Source organism: Odontesthes bonariensis, chromosome 1 (assembly GCF_027942865.1).
Source record: "Odontesthes bonariensis isolate fOdoBon6 chromosome 1, fOdoBon6.hap1, whole genome shotgun sequence".
Taxonomy (NCBI): domain Eukaryota; kingdom Metazoa; phylum Chordata; class Actinopteri; order Atheriniformes; family Atherinopsidae; genus Odontesthes; species Odontesthes bonariensis.
In genome coordinates this window covers 31942980-31967025 of record NC_134506.1, presented here as the reverse complement: position 1 = coordinate 31967025, position 24046 = coordinate 31942980, and the positions used below count along the sequence as shown (strand labels likewise).

At 40.2% G+C, this 24046-nt stretch overlaps 1 protein-coding gene across 1 annotated transcript; it reads right to left on the bottom strand.

Moving 5' to 3' along the window:
* Nucleotides 1–1667: 1667 nt before the first annotated feature.
* LOC142385364 (trans-1,2-dihydrobenzene-1,2-diol dehydrogenase-like) lies at nt 1668–5204 on the bottom strand. Its single transcript, XM_075471839.1, has 7 exons — nt 5115–5204; nt 4885–4996; nt 4633–4796; nt 3149–3401; nt 2497–2621; nt 2138–2288; nt 1668–1777 (listed from the first exon to the last, which is right to left on the bottom strand). The coding sequence occupies exons 1-7, from the start codon at nt 5202–5204 to the stop codon at nt 1668–1670; spliced, it is 1005 nt and encodes a 334-aa protein (XP_075327954.1).
* Between the last annotated feature and the right edge of the window lie 18842 nt (nt 5205–24046).

Genomic DNA, 24046 nt, shown 5'->3' with positions numbered 1-24046 from the left:
GGCGACGGAGCATTAATTTTCCCAGTGTGACTTTTCCTTTGTTTGTTTACATTTTAAAAAAAACAATACACGTATTATATAGCATATTAATTATGTGAATCTAAGCAGCAGAATACAGTAAAACAAAGAGGAAAGAAAAATTTGTACATGTAATAATAATAATAATGGCAATAATATTATTATTGATGTTGTATTACATTCTGATGAATATTAATATTCATCAGAATGTAATTATACCATTATCAGATAATTTGTTGTGATCAGTAAAATTTTATAAAGGAGTCTTTTAAAGCCTTTATTTGAAAGTTTCTCAACAGGAAATGAGGGCAGAGAGAGGGAGGACATGCAGCAAAGCGTCTTGAGCTGGGACTCGAATCGGGGACGGGTGCTTCAAGGAGCTTCAACCTTAGCAAAATGGATGCCTGCTCAACCAGTTGAGCTAACCAGTGCCCTATTAATCATTATTTTCAAATGCACAAAAAAAAGAAAGAAAATACAAATACTGAATGTCAGTATTGATGTTAATATATTTAAAGTCAGAATTTCTTCTCTGGAGCATTTTGGGAATACTTTTAGTGGTTAATCACATATAGACGTTCTCCCAGAAAACAATAAATACGTCACATTTATGAAACATATATCATTTTTTCATCTTTTAGAATTAAAAATGGCAATGGTCCTTTGGGGATGAAATTTGTCTTAGTGATCATATCAAAACAAGATAATGAAATTGTTTCGTTCATCTTCTGAGTTTAAAAGCTCTTTTTATCTGGTTTAAAGCGTAGCAAAGGAGAAGCACAGGATGTAGATAAACAAAATATGAATTCCTCACTAATCAAGCAACATCAAGAGGGCAAAATTACATTATTCGATTTAGATGTTCCACTTTGCATTCAAGGGATGTATCAATGAAATTCTTGAGCTCAAAAGGTTGAGAGCATTTTAAATGAGAGTATTAAATGAGCCATGTTCTTTGCTGACTCATAGAAGCCTTTTCCTGTCCTAACCTTGAAAAGCAGACACTGCAACCTATGTTTGAATCTATTTGTACACCACAGCAAGGGTCAGACATGACAGAACACTTCCATTCCAATGTGCCACTTGGAGTCTCCTCTTCTATCCAGTCGTGCTATTTGAAATGAAACATGGCTTCGACAGTCAGTCCTTTACTGGATTCATCAATCACCCACTTTACAGTGACAGTTGGGTTTGTCTTTAAAGGTCCAGGACTTCATTACAGGATGGAGACACACAATGCAGTTGCTTTCGGGATTTATCGGGATTTATATATATTGGGACATATTTATACCTGATTTCTTCAATCTGTGTAATGCTAAATCAGGCAGTGTCTCTCATATACAATACAGTGGGAGAACAGCAATTAAGAGTCTATCTAGATGCAAAAAAAAAAAATACATGGAACGCTAAATGTCAAAATGAAACACACACAATTTACATTTACTGATTATCTACTGATTGTTAATTGTATGGAAAATCCCAGTCACAATTTGCTCCATTAATAGCTACTGCTTCTGCTCAGGCTTTGTCCCACAGTGCTGTGCTAGATCTGCTAATTCCAGCAAACCAAAGCCTTTCCGATAAGCAGCTTCCTCTTTTCCATGTGAGTAGGTTTACGATAGGTCAAGTGAAAAAGCTTTGGAGTGATGTCACTGGCTGTCTTGGCTGAAGACAACTCCCACCTGTATCCTAATTTCATCCATGATTTCGGTCAGTAAGACAGAGTCAGCCAGAGGCATCCGTGGGCTCTCCTTAAGTCCTGCAGTGGCAGAGGAGTTAAGCAGGAAAATAATCAGACTGAGGGACAACGTCTTTGCAAAACCACATTTAAATTTTGCACATATTCATAATGAGGCGTACAGTGCAGTAAAGCAAGAATGAAAAGATTATGCAAATGCATATAAGAAGCAAAAACAACAAGCCTGTAATAATACACATTATGGAGGACACTCCAAGTGCTGAGAGCAGCAATATCTCTGACTGGGTGGATGCATTTGTACATAACTATTCAAATTAAATTTCATCAGAAGCCCCAAGAATGCAACTGTTTCATTGAATTGCAGTGTTTTCCTTTTCAATTTGAAGACAAATGCACAACTTTGCTTTTATTGTCACCTACCTTTAAGGAGGCACTGCCTCACTTCCTCTGCCTCGTAGCGAAGCCCAGTGCTGTTGGTGAAATTTAGAGGGAGACACGGTTCAGGCAGAGGGTACTCGGTTTCTCTCCCATTCACCACCAATGTGGTGGGGCAGTGCATGGGGCCAAGAACCTGAAAGGGTGAAAACAGGGCACATTTCTATGCAAATCCCATCCCTATACTTGAATCAACAGTCATTTTCAATATATTTCTTTGTCTAAATACTTCAGTTTTTTTAGATGTAAATGTTATTATAACTGATTTAGTCTTTGTGTGTCCATTATTTTTCAAATAGGTGTAATGTTACTGTACAGCATTGTTACTGTACAGATCAGCATACTTGAATGGAGCCTTTGGTGCCGGCAATCACAGCATCATTTGGAAGTCGAGCAGCGATTGAGAAGGTACAAAAGGCCATCCTCTTCCTGGAGAATTTCATAACCACAACCACTGATTCATCCACTCCTGCCAAACATGTAAAATATCAAATCACTGTTAAACCTGGTCAGCAGCAAATAATCAAATGACTGAATTATCGAACATGCTATCTGGGATCACTGCAGTTATTCCATTTCACTTTATTTACCCTTAGTTGTATTCTTTGTGTTTAAGAGAAATTTTATTTTCTAGATAAGTTGACATGAAGGCAGGGAAATGCTCATCTTATGTATGGTGTGACAGTTACTTTGCAGGATATCTTTCTGTGAGGCATGCAGTTACATATTCTCCTACCAGTTATAATGTATTACTGTATTCTCTGAGGGGGATTTGGATTAGTGTGACATTTTAATAATAAGTCTTGGATTTTCAGTTCAGAGATATTCTGCCTGAAGGTTTTACATTTTAGTTCATTTACAAGCAATTTTCTGTGAAAGTTTCTCTCCTTCTGTTGTGAGGCCCAGTTTGTGATTACTTATTCATACTGTGTGGTTAATGATACTGATCTACATCTCACGTTTGCTGCACGTCTGCGGCTGTGTGCTGAATCATACCTGAGTCAAGCAGCACCCCTGTGGCCTGGATGGACTCTGGCCTCTCGCCGTCAAACACCATAAGCACAAACTGCAGGCAGTACACTCCAATGTCTAGCAGAGCTCCTCCACCGAGCTCTTTCTCCACCGAGCGAGGGATATGGAGCTGAGGGGAGCCAAAGTAGGCCTTCACTAGCTTCACCTCCCCTACTGTCTGCTCCGTCAGCAGCCTGCGCACCTCAGCATGCACGGGAAAACAGCGGGACCAGATGGCCTAGGAGAGGCAGAGCAGACAACCATGCACCACTACAACACAAGCAATTTATACAGAAGTTTTACCTGAGCAGCAGTTTATTAACACAGCTCTCGACTTCTGTGATACTGTGGCAGACGTGCACAATGAGTCCAGCATACCAAAGGTTCTTTTGGTGTGCTGGACTCTGAATTCTTCATTCTTTAGGCAAAATAAACAATGACATATTGGTGCAAGTCTTCCGTTATGTAGGTACAAACGAGCGAGACCTCAGTATTGCAACTGAAGGATCTATCACTCATCACTCTAAACTACCAGCGGAGCAATCGTCTCTCGCAAAGTGAAAACAGGAGTTCCAATTCGGCCTATTTGTGTGGAGTGAAGATTGGTTTATTCAGATATGTTGTGTATATGTATCACAGTACATCACCATCAGCTCAGACCAAAATGTTGTCTCACTTTGTTTTAATTAAATCACAAGGTCAATAGCATGTTGAAGGTTTATATAGCACTTATAACCTAACCTGACAATATTTGGGAAAAAAAGGTATCAAAATAAATGCAAAAATTATGATTAAAAAAGGTTTAATTGTCTGAGCTATCAGGCTTTCCAAAAGAGAATTGTTATCCCACTAATTTCCTTGAAAGAAAGAAATTTTACATTCCTGAACACATGAGGTGTTGGTTTACCATTGTCTGGAATGGTTAATTTGTTTTACACTCTTAGTTTAGTGTTTTTACACATTAGTTCAGATCTGACTTAACTCAATAAATTACATAAGTTCAGGTTGACCAGCGGCTCCTGTGAGGAGATAAAACCATCACCACCTGACAATACGAAGGGGTCATGAAGTTTTAACGCACTTTTAAGTGCACTGGTGCACAGAAATGGAATGGGACAACATTTGAACCAAAATGAAGAGGTCTGAGTCATGTGGGAAACAGTGCCTTCAACCATGTTGTGTACACCTCCAACATGTCAAATATCTATGTATGTCAGTGTTGAAAGGGTGTGATACAAGCGTAGTAGAATGGTACTTTCAACTAACTAAACCAAATGAAACTAAGCCCAAAATATCCAACAACTACTTTCACTGGAACATAAGGGAATATTTATGTGTGTTAATATCATTATCTTCCAGTATTTATAACACAGTACACCTTCAATATTTCATTTTGGGGGTCGCACAAAAAGTGCCACTGCAATAACCCTACTGTAAGCAAGTGGGCCCCAGGCAAAGGTCTATCTTACCTCCATCAGGAAAACATTGTTTTTCTTGGCTGTCGCGACAAGGTCTTTCACCTGTCTGGAGTTCATAGCAAAGGGTTTCTCACAAAGCACATTCTTTCCAGCCTTCAGGAACAGCAAACCTACTCGCCAGTGCTCTGTGTGCAGGACCCCCAGGTACACAATGTCTGTGAAGATACAGGTGTTTAAAACAGTCATACAAAAACACCATTACATCTGCCTGTATCACCAGGTCGCTCTTAGATCTTAACTCACCAATGTCTGGGTCACTGGCCAGCTCCTCATAGCTGCCATAAACCTTAGGAATTCCGTGTTTTTTGGCAAAATCTTTGGCTCGCTCCAAGCTCCTTGATCCAATGGCTGCAATCTTTACCATAAGAGAAAAAAAAAAAACACACACACACAGGAGCTTGGCTCAGAAAAAAAGGAGACATCGTAAGTGACAATGACACTGACAATGTAGTGAGCTTGTTCGTGTCGAGTACCTGATGATCTTCAGAGGGCAGAGTTTTCATGGCAACGCTGAAGTCATGGCTGATCTTCCCCGCTCCACAGAGTCCCCATCGAGTTGCCATGTTGAATTGGATGGCAAGTTACAAATGAGAGGGATGCTGCTTTGGTAAAGAACTGAGCTACAGGCAAGTTATGACCTTGAGAAGGGTTACACATTCAGGGGGAAGAAACTTACGATACTGTCATGCTTTAGAGCCAGCGGCTGGAAGGCTCCATTTATATGCCGGAGAGGCACAATGTGTCACCTTCCTTCTGCTCCCACCCTGAGGTAGAGGTTGTAACACACACACACACACACACACACACACACACACACACACACACACACACACACACACACACACACACACATTGCTGAGTTTTTGTGTTGTTGCTGATACAGACCTTTCAATCCAGGCTGAGGTAGTTTGCACCAGTTGTCTCTAACAATCTGTAACAGGATGATCATTGGGGCTCTTGCCCATCATTAACATGCTGAGAGGAAAAAAGTGCACAGTTAAGCATGTGCAGACCAGGGGTGAGGGTTCACCTTGCCTACAGATTAGCTCAGGTCAAGTATTGGAACCAGTGGCTGATTTGCCTTGTTTCCCTGTGGGCCAGAAACTGATTAGCCCGCAATGATTTGACAGCCGCACAGAGGCAAATTATTAAACTGAAATCTTGTGGGGGTTGCCGGAATAAATATATATGCTGGTTTACAGAATGCTCATGAAGCCCAACTCAGGGCAATTTGACTAACCACTAAGCTAAGCCAGGATGACTATGAAAAAGCATTAGTTCACTTGCCCTTGAGCTAAATATTATTTGTTTAGCCAGACAGACAGTTGTGTAAACTTTTTGCCGCACTCTACCAGTAGAGGACACTGTGTTGTCAGCAGAGTTAACTTTCTCTCTCATGAGGATTTGGCATGGTTCAGTGCAAGTAATTACACATAGGTTTCCAAAATAAGGTGAACTAAGAGGAGGGAAAATGGAGTGATGAAAAGTATCGAAAATATAAAGTTGTTATTAGTTGTAAAAACAAAAGCAAATAGGAGTGCCCCGACAGGAGAGCCCGACAGTCATTTCCCAAATGTTTTAAACTGTGCCAAGAATAGGTTTGCACTGACAATGACAGTTTTACATATATTCTAGTTTTGAGTGTATGCACATGTATATGTGCTAGAGCTACTGTATAGTGACTGGATTTATAAGTGAACATGGTGTCAGCAACATTTTCATTGAAGAAGATGGAATTTTGTCAATGACACTGCTCGTCTGTGCCTGTTCTCCTTTTGTATTTCACTTCCAAATGAATTCTGGGAGCTGTGTGCCGTTGTCATAACAACAAGGTACCAGCTGGGCAATTTGTATGCAAATGGCATTGGGCTTGGCTTGATGCTGCCTATACCACAGGACCTGGTTGCCATGGGAATGCCCAACTCTTCCTTGAGTAATTTTTTTACTTTTTTGAGTTAAATGTGACACAGAGTTTTTTTGGCAGTCCTGTTCACCAACATCACCACTGGCGGGGGGGGATTGAGGGTGTGAGGAGAAGAGGTGTAACCTAACTGGGCAAGTGGAACTAGATGTCGAATTGGTGTGAAGCAAGGGATTGGTTCCGTGCTGCCTGACTCGGCATTCAGCAGACAGACATAAAAAGCAGAGGCTCAAGTGGTCCGAGAGGGCAGTTCTGGACAAAACTTTGGAAGGGGTCCCACCACGCTGCTCTGGGACCTCCTGATCTCACCTTCAACTGAGCCATTAATAGGAAATGAAAATGAGGAGCTATAACTTATCCAACTTTTAGTTTTTATCAAAGAGTGCTTTAGAGGTGCACGACATAGTGGGAAGATCTGGCTTTTGAGCCTCATCTGGGATAGAGGTGCACGGTAAAGATGGCTGATGAACCATATCGTTCAGAAATCTGGCATGCGGAAGGAAGAAAGTGCCTCATTAATTCAGCATGGCCAGGACGATTGCCTTCCACTCCTATCACTTCTCCCTGTTTTTATTTGATTAAGAATTCATGCATCATTGCTTGTATGCGTCCTTACTCCACCATGACATGAAAGAATGACGTTTGATGGGTCAAGCGACTGGTCATAGGTTCCCTCACAGGGGGGTACATCATTTTGCTTGTGGAGGTGGCTGATCACAGCAGACAGTTTTGTTTCACACATTGTCACGTCATTTAATTTGAGTATCTTGCTGCCAGAAACACTTCTTGTCATTGGCGATGACTGTGTACTTCTAGTAAAATAAAATTTTGTTACTGCACCTTCTAATACCTGCAATTTTTTTTTATATAAGAAAAATGAGGATTACCACTCAAACTGTCAAAACTTGTAGAAAAAAATGTTTTTTTTTCCTCTAAGGATTTCTTATTACTTGAAAAGAACAGTGATAATTGACTCTAGAAATAAGCAAATTATGACAGCGAAAGAAGCAATGTGGCTTTCCAATCCCAGTTACAATGTAACAGCTCTGTATTTCATCAGCAACTTTAACTTAACAAGAAATAAAAAGGACCAGAGAGAGGCATCCTAATCCTATTTTGATTGATGTAGATATGCAGAGGGTGTTTTCCCCCTCCTCCAGCTGTCAGTGTAAGCGAGAGCCATTTTGGGACTGTGTATGTTTGTCTTGCAGGGAGAGAAACTGTATTGCAGCAGTTATGGGAGCACCATCCCGCCTTCATCTCTGCCTCAAGGTCACTGCAGAGGAAGGGTGACAGGCTAGACTAGCGCAAGGAGGTGCCAGCCATTTTGAGAGGTTTTGATGAAGCCAAGGAGGGAGAGGGAATGTTCAGCGAGGAGCAATAAGTCATTTTGTCAATGCTACATGTTTTGATGTGTGGGTGAGTTTTTTTCCTCCATCACAAAAACTGTGATAGAGGCAAGCAGAAATGGGAGCCTTTGAGCAGCATTATGTTGGCCCTTTGAGAGTCATATCTTTGCCTGCAGCACACACACACACTGGGAGACTGAACTGTGGAGGAAGAGCAGGCAGGACCAGAGCTCACTTAGTGGCTTGTCCTATGGATGTTAGTGTTAGTGGGGAGGAGAGCAGAATGTAGACACAGACAGTCTTAAATTAAGATTCTTTTTTCCATCATGACACATTCTCATTTCTTTTTTTCATGTGCATGTAGTCCCACATGCTTAGTCATCTCTTGGGCTGAATCTTTAACTGTCAATTCAATTCAATTCAGTCTTATTTATATAGCGCCATATCACAACAAATGTCATCTCAAGGCACTTAAAAGATGCAGCCTAATTCAAGCCAATTGCAATCCAATTCATTGTCATACAATCACAATCCAATCAATTCCAATTAGTTAAAATAAGTCCAATATATACAAAGTCAATTAAAAAAGAAGTTTCCTACTTAACAAGACCAACAGACTGCACTGAAACTTCTCTTTGATTCAATCTCCCGTCCTGAGCATGCACGGGCAACGGTGGAAAGAAAAAAAACTCTCTATTAACAGGGAGAAACCTCTGACAGAACTAGACTCAGAAAGGGCGCATCGATCGCCCTCGATTAGCTAGGGTTTGAGAGGACAGGAAAGAGGGGACAACAAGCACCATGACACCAAGACAATAATGTCAAATTTACATGGAGAGGAAAGAAAGCATAGTGAGGAAAGGCGAAGGTGCATCATTGGAGGTCCCCCAGCGTTCTATGCTTATCGTGGCATAACTATGGGATGTTTCAGGGTCACGTAAGCAATCCCTAACTATAAATTTGATCAAACAGGAAAGTTTTAAGCCGATTCTACTTTTAGAAACTTTAGGAACCACAAAATAGCCTTCGGTCTGAGAGCAAAGTGAAGTGAAGAAAAACTCTTTGAACAGTCGGATTGGGAGTTTATGGTTTAGAAGTAACTATTGTTGTTGTTAGCGCGGAGAGTTCTACTGGACAGAAACAGTATAAATAAAAATAAGGTTCCAAAGATACTTTACTACTATACTTGATGATACATCAGTGACTATAGTGTGAAGGAATCCATGATTTTCCTCTCTGATAGAAACAATTTTATTGGTGAAGAAGCTCATGAAGTCATCACTACTGAGAGTTCAAAGAATGCATGACTAAACAGACCTAGGGCTATCAGTGATGAATAGTAAGCAGTTCTAGCTTTGAAAGCACTTAGAAGTGCTTTCTAATATGTTATTAAACTATGTTTACAGACTAATTGGGATCCCTTTAAGTTAGTGGAAAGCCATTTTCTTTCCAACTTCCATGTGGTCTGCCTAAAGGCACTCAGCTGTGAATTAAACAAAGAAGCAAGCCTCTTCTGACCAAGTAACTTCTTTTTCAGAGGGGCAATATTGTCCGATGTTGTATGCATTGAATTGAATTGTAGTGCTGTACTGTGCTAATTAATGGCACAGTATAAACTACCTTCAAAAGATGTCCTCCCAGCCTCTTTTCTATGCTGTATTTCTGATGTAGGCCCATAGATGGTGTGTGTATAAACCAGGATCTCCTCAGTCTTATATACATTCTAAGACATAGGTGGAAAGATTCCTTTTTGGGAAATGAATGAAAATGTGGAAGTCAAGGTTAACGAACATTGCCCAAGTTATTGGCTTGGAAATCACATTTCTTGTCTTCTTTGATTTGTTTCAGTCAGCGTTCTGAAAACTGTGGAAAATGTATTCACGTTTTCATCATAACTCACAAAAATGTTGACTGTTTCATTTTGTCACAAATTGAATTTGTTCATGATATGGGGTACATGGTAAAATTAAAACAGGAATACTTTGTGTGAGCTTAACTGTATTTTTACATTATTTGTTCACTCCAGTTGCTGACTGATGTTTCATGTTTGAATATCTGAATGAGGGTTTTTCCATTATGGTAAATGCTTATATTTGTTTGAGTCATCAGTACTGTTGCTCTAACAGAGATGGTGCTATGTCTCCATTAACAGCCTGCAGCCTGAACCGAGGGAACATGAGACACACTCTCACAAAATTTATTTTTTGTCCCTTATTGTATCTGTCTCATTCACTCTCTCACAATATCACACATAAACAAAAAACTGACATGAAGTCCTGTCCCTGCCCAAGTCCAGGGTGGTGCCACCTTGTATTATTGAGATTGTGCGAGGCCATATGGAGTCCATCACAGAACCCCAGCTGAGGTGAGAGTGGTAGTCATGGCAGAGGCCAAGGCATGGAGCTGATACCACCCTCTATCAGCCTGCTGATAATGCCCATTTGGGTTCCAGGAATGTCCATTACGGAGTGCAGATCCATCACCTCTATGATGATCTACACGTCTGCTGGCAGGCTCACATTCAGGGTTGTGATGTTTCCATGCACAGGGAATGCTCCCAGGGTCATAGTCCCTGTGTCCTCAGATTGCGACTTGTTTGTCAGGGTAAAACCACGTTTGGTAGTGATTGCAACACAAAGTGGAAATATGGGACATAGATGATGGTATTTAAACAGGAGATATTGTAGAAGTCCAATCAGCCATACCCATGATAAATAAAATATATTCACTTTATTGACTGCAGATAAACTATGGAAATAAATGAGTTTGAAATAACTGATTTATGAAGTCTTTCAGATTACTTTAAATTTATTTGGGTTTTATAGATTAAAAATCAATAGACTGAAGCTGTAGCTCCTTCACAAAAGCCCATGGGTGATATAATAAACATACACTGCCCGTCCAAAAAAAAAAGTCACATACTCTGTTTTGTTGGAACATTAGAGTGCCAAAGCCTTTAGCTTTGATTACGGTACGCATTCTACAAGTTTCTACAATGTCACAACATTTATTTTCATCCAGAGTTGCATTAATTTCCAAGCTCTTGCAGTGATGATGGGAGAGTTGGACCGCTCTGCCAAGTCCTCTTCCGCACATCCCAAAGATTCTCAATGGGGTTGCGGTCTGGGCTCTGTGTGAAAATTATGTCAATGTTCCCTTAACCACTCTTTCACAATTTGAGCCTAATGAATTCTGGCATTGTCATCTTGGAATATGCGGGTGCCTTCAGGGAGGAAAAAATCCATTGATAGAATGACCTAGTTATTCAGTATATTCAAGTAGTCAGCTGACCTCATTGTTTGGGCACTTAATGTTGCTGAACCTAGACCTGACCAACTGCAGTAACCCCAGATCACAGCACTGACCCCACAGGCTTGTACAGTAGGCACTAGGCATGATGGGTGCATCACTTCATCCGCCTCTCTTCATACCCTGATGTGCCCATCACTCTGGAACAGGGTAAATCTGGACTCATCAGACCACATGACCTTCTTCCATTGCTCCAGAGTCCAATCTTCATGCTCCCTAGCAAATTGAAGCCTTTTTTTCAGATTAGCCTCACTGATGAGTGGTTTTCTTGAGGCTATACATGCAATCCCAATCCTTTGAGTTCCCTTTGCATTGTGCGTGTGAAAATGCTCTATGTTCACTATTAAATATAGCTGTGAATTCAACTGTTTTTTTACGATGATGGGTCCCCACTATCCTTTCAGTTTTTAATAATGTGTTGGACAGTTCTTAACCCAATTTTAATAGTTTCAGCAATCTCCTTCGATGTTTTCTTTGCTTGATGCATGCTAATAATTCAACCCTTCTGAAACAAATTAACATCTTTTCCATGACCACAGGATGTGTCTTCCCAATATTGTTGCTTAAGAAATGAGAAGCTACGGTATTCACTGCATCAGTTAGTTTTTCATCATTTGTTGTTAGCTGAACCATCATCATCCATGCAGTAATTATCCAATGGGAGGCTCTTACCTATTTGCTTTGTTAAATTAAGGAGGTGACTTTCTTTTTGGACAGGCAGTGTATAAAGGCACCAATTATCAGTTTTTCTTTTGCATTACAGGTTATCAACAACTTATGATGGAGAATTTCCAAATTGTGTGGCATTACAAGCACATTCAAGAATTATTTTTATGAATTTATAAGGCTTTCTTAAACCCCTTGTTACTGTTTATTATCATATGTGACAACTTATTACTGGGCTTAAATGTAAAATGCTTTTACTTTGCATTATAATTGCCAAACTCCATGTACATCTGCTACATGTAATACTTTACATACCCCAATTTTCTTGTCTCATGCATCATTCTAATTATAGTGTCTTATAATATATTGTATAAATGAACTTCATAGAAAGTGTTTAGTGGTTGAATCTGATCAAATAAATTATTAAGCTCCTTATCGTACACAGAGTACACAGTAAATCTTCCAGAACAAGCCAGAAAAAACTGTTCACTGTGACTGGTGTAGCTACTACCCCCTCCTTTTGATTTCCCACTCCATCAGTGGTCTGTATCCCCCCTGTTAGCCAATCACACTGACTTCTCTGTGGGGAGGCTGAAGCCATTAAGCAGCCAACACACTCTGCTGCGTCTCCCTGTTTAATTGCCTGATAGAGCTTCTGATATTTTCATTGGCTGTCCTGCAGTGGATGGCTGCTGAAAGGGGAGATGTCTAAGCATGTGTGCGTGCGTCTCTGTGTGTGTGTGTTCGTGCCCGTCTGTGTGTGTCTTTACATGTCACGCCTCGATACACCTCTGACAAGAGAGCTGCCTGCTTGCTGCAGGAAACCCTGTGCTTCTGTGCACCTGCATATCAATTTATGTGACCCAGCCTCTCAGCCGTGACATGGCACAGAACATCCAAACCTAAATACAACTTTGGCTTTGACGCCTCATCATGATTGTGCCTCGTGATAACTAAAAATGTCCCCAGCATTTTGGATCTTTGCTCCTTTTATACAGTTTTCCAACGAACAATAGACATTTGTTTCACATTACTGTATAAAATACTGTAAAATAGATGCTTTAACATCTGTGTGAGGTTTAAAAATAACTGCAAAATGCTGAAAGGAGTTATCACTCCAGGATACTGTCAGTATAACATACGGTGCTTTTTCCTGGACACACAGGCATCTCTGGCCTTCTTTCACACACACACGCACACACAAACACACCTTGGTAATGCAATTCCCTGCTGACAGTTAGATTTATCAACTGTATGCTTGTACACAGCCAGAGTGATTTAAGGCTTTCGGGAGAGGTGAGGGGAAGGAGTGTCAGTGGGGGAGACGGAGAAAGGGACAGAGGAGTAGACAGCACAGGATCCGTATTGGTGTTTCGGTTTTTTGGGGTTTTTTTTAACACCCAAAAGCAGAAAACCAGCTCGCTCATTTTTCCAGCTGAGATTTTGGCAGGGAATTAGGAGGTGGACTTCACATTGCTGGGATCTCTTTGAGGGCAAACTCTGTCTTATGTTAGAATTATTAAATATACTCTGTGACTCCATCTGTGCAGTTTAAGGCATTTCACTGTGGCCTCTCCACACTATGATTGGACACAGCCAGTTAGTCATACTGTCTCAAAAAGCAAGCACAGATTTTCTAAAATGCAACAGGTTTAAAACGATGAACCCTGGAAGAAATAAATGTAAGACATTATGACATGGTGGAAACACAATTCTTTTCGCAAGATTGATACTGTTAAGAAAACAAAAAACATTAGACAGTCAGCTGGGACTGCATTTTTTTCTAACTCATAAACTCAGTTTACTTAATCGAGGATAAAAAGGTGACAAGTAAATCTGGTCATGTAAACACTTCTTGTAAGAATGGAAAACCTGATATGCATCTCATCAAAAATCTCATAATCTTATTGTTTGAATACAGATTTCTTATATAGTTGTTCACTATTTTAATGTAAAGCTAATTTAATGGTGAATGTATGTGTAATTTACATCTGTAAGTGACATATTTTTCTGTGACCTTAGCTTTGATTGACAATCGTACCAATATGAGGCCATACCATCAAAATGTGGTATGTTTCATAATTAAAGAACTATGACTAAATAATGTGCACAATTACTCCCCTTTTGTGTGATGTACGATGTAAGTTTGCTAGGCTTGCTAAATATATAATAATGTTAACATGTTGTAGCTTTTTCAATGAGTAAAATGCGGATTTTTAATTGGTTTGAAGAACCAAATCATCCAAACCATGTTGCTAGTGTTTTGCAGAAAACTGACCCCAGACTGGACACTAATGATCCAGTCACAGCTCAGCTACAGACAGACATAAATCTAGAAAATTTGTGCAGCTCATTTGCAGCCCCTGGCAATGCAGACATGGTATAATGAAGAGACTCAGCATGCCTGCAACTCAATTTTTTTTTCTACAGAAAATTAGAAACATGCTATTTCCCTTCAAATTTGTCAGCTGTCACAGATTCTAAAACAATTTTCAGCGCCCTCACAGAATCCAGACCTATGACTAGATCACTGAAGATACAGCAACAGCTAATTATGCCCTGTGAGCAGGTTTCTTTCAAAGTATTATAATTATCTCCAGACCATTATCTTTACAACATGTATAGTTTAAGGCACAAAATTACCTTCAAGTTGATCTCACAATAGAATAACTCTCAGTCATTTCGGGTGGTTTCTCCCCCTCCCAGCAACAAAATTCCTCTCACTGTTGCCATAACTGGGTTACATGTCTATGAAGCTTTACTGTAAAACTAGAGGCTAGACGTCCAACAGGCCAGAGAATGATCCATGGAGAGGACACTGTGGCTATTAAAGAATAGAAATAGAATAGAAAAATACTTTATTATTCAACAGTATGTCTGAAAAACAAGATATTATCAAAGTTTAACTGCCCTCTTTGGTTTTGGTTAATAAGAAGAAGTGATATTAGAAAACACTGTTTCTTTTTGCTTCTCTGTCTGTAAGACACACGCACGGTACACTCATCGTGGTCTCTCACATCCTCCTGCCCTTTCCTGCACAATCTATGCTCAGGCTTCTCTTCTTCACCTTTCCCCCATCTCACTATTGTACACAAAGAGGTGCAAAATAGCAAACACATACTGGTTCTCAAATACAATACAGTTTCTTTCCACCACTCCTTCTTCTTGTTGTTATTTTCTCAGTTTGGTTTTTGAGCATGTCAGAATTTCTGTAAGAGTCTGTTGGTTCCACTGCGATGAGCTTTGTGGTTACAAACTCATACAAACAACAATGTGCTACATAATGCTTGGAGAGTTTGCAAATAAACACAATGCCCTTCGAAACTAAAGAGGAATCATCAAAGGTGCAAAAACTCAGAAGGATCAATTTCTCCAAATGAAAGTGAGACCTCTTTTACTCAAGTAGCATTTGCTGCCTTTATGTTATGTAAAGACATTTTTCTAAATTCTCAAAGAATCAGTGAAACGTGCTTCTTAGTTGGCTGGTAGTGCTTTTGTAGTTGAGGACTGCTATTTTTTACAAACAAAAAATATCTGGTGATATATACAATACATCTATCAGTCTGTCAATCTCTCTTTGCAAATATAAAAAGATATATACACTGTTTAGTAAATAAAATCAGTTAAAAAAAGCTTGGCATAACCTGCCAACATGACTTGTTTCTACTGCCCCCAAGTGACCGAATAATAATAATAACAATAGTAAGTAGAAGTGCTTGTGAAAACCCAAACCAAAATCGTGTTCAAACCCTAACCAGGTCATTTTTGTCAGAAAATGTTTCTACTTTAGCAACAGCTTTGGAAAGAAACCAGAAACTGACATAAATGGTTAAACTTTTCAGGGGCAGGGCTGACAGACAGGAGGAGAGAATGAACTACACCATTGGCAAAAGTGTAGAAATAATTCCAATACGCCTATTGCAAAGTGCAGTAAAAGAAGATCAGACCTGACCAATAGAGGGTGTCAATCAATACATAGGTATTCTATAATTTACACTGTGTAGCCGTTGTGTTAAACTTAATTAAGTTTGCTCAAGGTCTCCCTTTTGGATCGACCTCTCATTATTCTCTGCCTTGCTCCTTCCTCTCTGGGTTCTTTCCTCTTCCCTGTGCAGCCTTCTATTTGTGAATGTGCTGCTGATTGCTCAGCAGTCCTTGAAGGCTTATGGTGAGATCTATTTCTAACTCTTAATGCACCTGAGGTGGTCAGCAAAAGGGAAGCTTCATGTTATATAATAAGAGAAAAAAATCATTATGTGGAGCTTTCAGCATTCCACTGCACAGAGGTCCAACAATCATGGCTGATTCTGATTTCACTCAGCGCTGCTATGTGTAACAGCTCTCCTGGGTTAAATGACATAACAGTAAAGGCCACTTGACATAAGGAGGGTGATTGCAGTGCTGGCTTTGACTCTTTCACAATGTGCTTGCCATCTGTGGCCAGGCTGACGAGAAAACATTTTGTTTACTAATCTGATGTGTGTGTCTTGAAGATGGCTACCTGAGGAATTCATCTTCGTTGAATCTCTGTCAGTCAGGAGGGTCTGAGGGATGTTTGTTTTGAAACAGTAAACACTTAATCGGATTTCCCTCTCTTTGGAGAATTATCAGAAAGAGGTCTTTAAGTTTGCACCAGTCTCATTTGAAATCCACAACATGAATGACTAAATCTGTTTCCCTCCCACTGGTGGCAGAGACACTTATTTGCCAGTGAGATGAAGCAGTAAGAAATGACATTTTAAACTATCTCAGTCATTCTGGACTTTGGCAAATCTTAGAGTAATTAAATATTTCTAGATACAGTGGAAGATGTTTTGATAGTGGCTGACTTGCACATTTTGACACAACATTTAGTGTTGTTTTTTTTGGTTTTTTTTGGACCATTGAGAAAATGATAAAGGACTGTTTTAGATTTTCCCGATATCTCTTAAGGCTACAAGCGAAGCACAAGCCCACCAGATCAGCCTATCAAGTCGCTTCATTCTGAATTTAAGCCTATATTATTTATGGTATGGCCACCCTGGTCTGCTTTCCCTCCATAGTTCAAAGGCAGTGTTTGGCAACAAAATACTCAAGGGCATGGGCTAATATGATAAAGAGAGAACAACGGCTGCAGGCTGGAGGTGGGTGGACTTTGCTCTGCTCTCTATAGTTCACCCTCAGCCTGTGAAAAAGAAGCAATGGTAAAATGAGGGGTGCACTGCACTGTTTGCGGAGCCACAGGGAGAAGGAAGGATGTGAGGAATAGAGGGCTTTCTCCCCATCAGCTCGCACTGGGGGACAAGAGGCGGGGAATTGGGGGAGGGTGCCTTTGCAGGGATCACCAGTCATGGAGGATTATAATTGCTAAATATAAGAAAATGGTATTTTCTTCTCTTTCAAATGAGATCCTCTGGGTTTCTTTACAGATTTTCATTTGTTTTTGTTTTTTTAACTATGCAGCCATCATTCATTTAACTACATAGCATGCTAATGTATTTGTTTTTTTTGTTAAATTGCTGTGGAAGGGGGAAAAAAAATCATCTTGTAGTTCATCGTTTGAAATATCACCACTCTACATCCCTCTACTTTAAATCAAAACCCAAAAAAATCCTCTGGAATATTCCACTGACATGCCAACAATCAGTTAAGCAGAATAGGAATAGGGGTCCTATTTTGGACAGAGCTGCTATCACATTTTGGAATTAATCTCTGCAATTCAATCTCAAACGCAGATTCAACAAACAGTGTTTAAACATATTTATGAGTATTGCAAGATGGATTTTAGGCAGCTGACCGTAAGAGGCTCTGAGACTTTAGGTTGATTGGTTGGGCTTTGAAACAGACATCTAGGACAGACTATTAGCAGATGGCAGTGTGACAACTTCAGCCACTGGTTCTTGTGTTGACATGTCACAGTGGGGGCAGAGCTCAAGGCAGCACATCATCACATCAAAGTCTGTCTCGCTCAGTTTTGATTAACACTCATCAGATGACCTGGAAAAGGACAGAGAAGGCTGAAAAGAGTGACTCTAATCTGATGCATTTCCTTTTAGGTTATAGTTTGAGGATAAAGCGAGGGAAGCTGTGTGGGAGGAGGTACTCAATCAGTAGTTTGGTCTTTGAATAATTTGTATATTATTTGTGAAAAAGCGTGCAGTTGCGCTGTGTATCTCTGTCGGCAGGAAAAAAATTATAAGAACTACATGAGAAGTTGAGAGGGGAAGTTTTGAAAAGGGCAACAACAAGAAAAAAATCCTAAACGACTATCAACTTAATTTTAAGATAAATACAATTCTAGCAAATTAAATTACATATTCCCACCAGACATGTAATACAATTGAAAGAAATACAGAAAAGAAGAGGATTGAATATAAATAATATAAAAGAGAAGTAAAGCAGGAAAGTATCTCAGATTTTTTTTCCATCTGGGAAGTTAATGATAGAAAGTCCTACTCTGATTCACCACTGAGCTAATCACATTTCACATGTCCCCACTGGATGATGGACACCATTAGCTTAGTGGCAGACCTTATAAAGCGTTATCACCTTAACAGCCTTTAATTTATAACACTATCCAACCCAGCAGTTGGTCAGCACTTTCCTTCACCTCTAAATAGGGGACATAAGGCCCTTTTCTGACCATCATCACTTTTCAGCTGAGTAGCAAAGGAGCAAGCAGATGACTGTGGCTTTTTTATGGGGGGAGTGTGGTTGGCTGAACCAGAGGGGTGAGTGGGAAAATCAGGTTGGCAACCTGTGGTTATCCGTTCTGCGTATGCTCCCATAAACTTAATCCCACAAGATGCAGACACACACACAAGTACAGAGTCTCTCCTGTGTAGGGCAACACGCATGCGCATGGACAGAAGAAAATATTGCAAAGTTGGCATTTGGACAATATATGCTAACAAACTGGCAGATGTCAAAAGGCTTTGATGGTAGGATTTTAGGGGGGAAAATCACTAATACGGATATGCTGTAGTTACTGTGTGTGTTTCTGAGTGCTTCGGGCTCTTGACTGCCAAAAAAATATAGTGTCAGATCTACACGCAATGACCGTCAGAATATATGGAAGATAAAAGTGTTATATAAAGACAAATTCAATATATGCTTGGGACTGGGGAAATTTAGGTTTTGAGAACCAGGTAATAACACATTTCATGTTCTGAATTCATGCAGCAACTCTACTTTTGATCCATGATTGCTCTGCAGATCTGACCGAAATTCCGCACACACAAATTTTATCCCTCAGGCAGACAGAAACACTGTACACCCCTAATCTCCATGTTCTTCTAAGATGTCACTATTAAAATTTTCTAATTTATGTAAAAGTCGAGCCATGCTTTGCCCTATTCAAGCTCCAGTGTGGGGTTGAAAGGGGCTGTCTGGAAAAAAGAGGAAAAACCTTGAGACATATGCAGAGCTTTAACCCTGACGCCTGCAGGGTAATGGTAGGATTAATTACTGTTGAGTGTGACCCAAGAAGAACTAGAACAGATTATCCCAGATGCTGCAGAGGAAAGCTTTAGTGCTGCTCATCCCTCCATGGCTGCCATCTCCACCACTAGGATGTAAGCATGACCTCGCTGACGAGGCTCGTAGTACAAAACCACAGAGAGACAGTATAGAAGGGTGTTAACAGCATCCCACTTATACCACACTCGTGCATGCGTTTTTGGGGCCATTAGACATCAAGCAGGTGGCTGTAAGCCAGCTCCTCACCTCGCAGTGGGCAAGCAACAGAGGAGGAGAATAATGTGTAATTACAATAGACAATCTAAAACAAAGCCCTTCAATTACAATGAGTTCCTCTTGGAGAAGGGAAGGTTACCTCAAGGGGGAATTCTAATGAAGCAGATGGCTGAGTGCACACAGGGGCAGACGTAGACTGTCCTCCTTTTTACACTCTGCCAACATTTCAAGCATTCTGAGGAGCTTCACCTGTCTCCTGACTGCTCTTTGTGTGCATCACAAGCTGGGAAGAAAAAAAAAGGAACAACCTCACAAATTTGCCATTTCTTGCAACATAAAAGGGAAAAGGCTCTCACTGGGTGTGAGTACATCACACTGTGTTGCATTTAGGTGAGTTTACAAGTTGCATACAGTTGTAAGAATATTCAACAGAGAAACAAAAAGCACTCCAGGCAGGTGTTCCTTATAGTTTATTTTATACCGTTTTATTTCATCCAGTACGTGTGCTTATTGACAGTTCAACCCTTTCACCGCCACACAAACGACCAACCACCTGTGTGTCTGTGGCTGTTGCGTGAGACGGCGCAATGTCCATTGGATACACATCAAGTCACACCATATCTGCAGTTTCCTTATTGCTTTTTCCCCATAGTTCCCATGTTAAATGCAGAAAAAATAGATATCCGTTGATTAATAGCAAAGCAGTCAAAATACTGTCCTCCTCAAAAGGGCGCGAGTCTTCATAAGAAGTGTTGCACCACTCACTGCCTTCATAAAAGAAAAAGGTCAAGCCTTCAGGTACAAAGTCTTTATCTGTAGCATCATATTGAAAACATCCCATTCCAGCGCCGTAACAGAGAGATCATACAATGCAAATGACTTTAAAAATCATGGACATGTTATGAACTCTGTACACACACACAATTTGGTGCTCATTGCTCATCTTTATCTGGTACGGTGCTGATATTAAGAGTCTAAAATAAATGCAGAAATATAAGTAGGTCCTATGCAAATATATAAATCTTTATAAGTGAGTACCTTTTTGACATTATGCTTCCAACATCAGATTAAGTGGAATTTTAGTATGTACTTCAGCAAATGAAAGACAGTTCAGAGAGGCAGGAAGAGGATTTTATTTTTCAATATAAACCCTCATCTCTCCAAATAGAGTATAAATGTGCCCTTTCTGTTTGCCCCCTCACTAATCCAGTGAAGAGCAGCCCCACGTTTGGCTTCGACAGAGTTGTCTGGTCAGCTACAGCTAAAAGAGACACATGCAACATGTATTTTGCAAATCTAAGTTTCTAATTTATATTTTCATTAGATTCAAGGACCAAGTCAAATTTTGCACTGAAACTAGCTGTAAAGTAGCATTACACAAAAACTTGTAGTGACAACTGCAATGAAAGACTCATCAGGTGTTGTTACCCTGAAGGATCCAACTATTTCTGCATGGTGATCCTCAACTGGATCATATTCAGGTTACACTACACGGCCCAAAAGCCCACCTTGTGTTCAGACTGTCATGTTGTTCTAACTCGAGCAGCTGTAACAGAAGTGGGTTCTTTTACATGCTACATAAAACAACTTTTCACCAGATATATGTTCATATCCAATCCAATCAACACCTGATTCTGCTGCTTGTGTGCAAAACAAAAGATATTTATGGACGAGTAGGGGGAATTTCTGCTCATGAACAGCAAGGGGCTTCAGGAAAAGAAATTGCAGGTTAGATTCCATTGCTGCTACGTCTAATCCTCAATCACAGCAAATGATTTCTGTGGCGTGTACTGCTGATTCACCAACTTATATTTATGGGCATGCACAAAGAGAGAGGGAGGCTAAGATTAGGCAGCGAAATTGGAGGTGCACCAAACAGAATCCAAGATTGCTGCATCACAAAATTGGAAATGGTACAGAGGTGCCATGAGGGACTTCACAAAGCTCAAACCTGCTTCACAACACATCTAGCTAGTTAGGGCCAAAAGCAAGCCCAGAGCTACGTAGGGCTGCAGGGAAATGGGAAAAGATTTATACTTTCCAGAGTTACATGATGTTTTTCTTTTGATTCTAAACACTGGGTAGTCCTAATCTAGACTTAATTAACTTAAACAGAAGCAACACATCTATACTAATGCATGACTTTTAAATAAATATACCTTACAGGCTTAAAACAGCCATGCCAGGTGCTTTTCCATCATTTCCTCTGAAGTGATGTCTAAAGAACTGAGCTTGGAGGATTTGCACAAAACACTGCCAGTTGTCATGATCTTTCAGCTGCCCTTTACTGCTGTCTCCTCTGTTGCTCTCAAACAGGTATTTTCCCCATATTTAGATGGATGACACAGGGAGACATAATGAAAAATAGTTTGCTGCATGAGAGAGTGAGTCACCATTGCTTTTCTTTATTCATCTCGCTCAAAAGACACCAAGTTTCAAAACCTCTTTATTTAATTCCCAGCTGATTCCTTGGAAAAACACTGCCTCTATGCTACATTATGCTACACATGCAGCAGTGGCAAATAGTCTGAAGGATGTAAATATAAAACCTGCTTGAAGAATAAACACTGCTGTCAGGTGGAAATATTGTTACGTCAATTTAGGCTATTTTCACGTCTTTACTTGAAATGAAGGATTACATGGGCTTCTGTGAGTTGAAAATATTTCATGATCCTTAAGATTATGAAAGTCTTTCTCATTTCCAGTACATATTTTCAAAGCTGCATGGTCATCAATCAAAAACTGCTTCTCTCAATTTCATAAAAAGACCAAGACAGGAGATTTTTGAAAAGAGGCCGCCCCAGATGAAACAGGCAGGACGTCTTGCAGGTTTGTCAGCTTTCTAACTGACAGTGACTGATTCATATGATACTATGCGCACCCACCCCTCCCCTAAACCACTTATTTGTGATAATGGACCAGACTACGTTCAGGCCGACTTATCAATCCCTGTCCAATCCCTCCCTAAACTATGATCTTTGCCTCCCCTGTCCCTCCTTCCTTTAACAGCGGCCATTCTCAGCCATCAACCCTGACAGCTATAGAAACACAGTAGCGCACACAAATATCCCAAACACTAACTGTTAGCTATAAAAGCATACTCAAAGCTGTTCGTTATATCCTCCTGATCAATGAAACACTGAAAAAAAACACCAAGCACTCAGAAACAATCATATGGAAGGGGGGAACATGCCAAAAGAAGCCCATCAGCATGAGTACCCCATGGAGTGCCTGCTTGTGTACCAGTCCTCCCTGTGGCTGAATGTCTGACTACATCATTCCCTCAGCACATCAATGTCTCCACACATCTATACCTTTGTCTCACAGACTGGCTTCATACTGTTTTCAGTGAGGTCATTTTTACAGGAAAAAGGGGACTTTTCCCTAAAATGTTAGGTACAGCAGTCTGTCTGGTTATGTGTAGCGGGTACATAATTTTGGAGGCTGTACAGCCGGCAATATGAGCAGACAATCTATATTCCATCTGTGGAACAGTTCCAGTTCTTTACTTGCTGGGGGGTGTAAAGGGTGAGCGAAACACTGCTGTAATTATTATTGTCAGTCCATGTTGGGGGTTAGGGTTAAAAAACCATGAAAAAGTGTTTTTATGTGTTTCCACATTATCTTGATCTTGAAATCCCATCATGACGCTTACATTTAGCAAGTTATTCAAGCACAAATATGGGGAAATACACTGTTCATCAACACACATCTCCTCAAAAGTAAGAGTGTTTTTCTTAAAATACAGCTGCATGATTGCATATAGTGGAGTGTCAATATTCAATGACAGTCTTTTTCCCCCAATAAGCAAAATTCCTTTACTTGTGTTACCATCTCCGCTGGAACAGCTGCTTTAATATTGAAATTCTGATTTGGGTTACAGAGTATGCATTCATAGCTTTAGCATAAATCATAAAGTGTGTTAAATTTCTAATCACATACGTGGGAAGAACTACAAGCTACAAACTGGCCCGGCAGATTTGAATGTAACATGAAAGTGGAAAATCAATCGGTCATAGATTTGCTCATTGCAAATTTAGTTAAGGATGTCCCTACAACATCAAGTGGATAAAATCTATGTGTTTTTTTTTCTAGACGCAGGCAGTGCTAGATGTGTTTGTTTGTGTCTGTAAATGTGCTTGTCATTTGCAAGTAATTTTGTGTATGGGTGCACCTTGTTATAAGGACTTCACGCAACTTTAATAAGGGGACACAGTGGTCACCTCTGCGTGTAAGCCTGTGATAACTTGTGAGGGTCAAGGGATTACAAACATGTCTTGTTAAATTAGGCTGCTGTGGCTGAGTGCTGTGAAAGAGTTGGGGACTCAGCTGTCTAAGTGGTACCTGTGTCTGTCTTGTTGATGAGCTACAGACAAACACGGGGATGATATCACTGTACCCCTCCTTGGGGAGTTTAGTGATACCCTCCTCTACTGTGTATAAAGTTTTCCTGACAACTGCAAAACCTTCTGACTGTGTCAAAAGA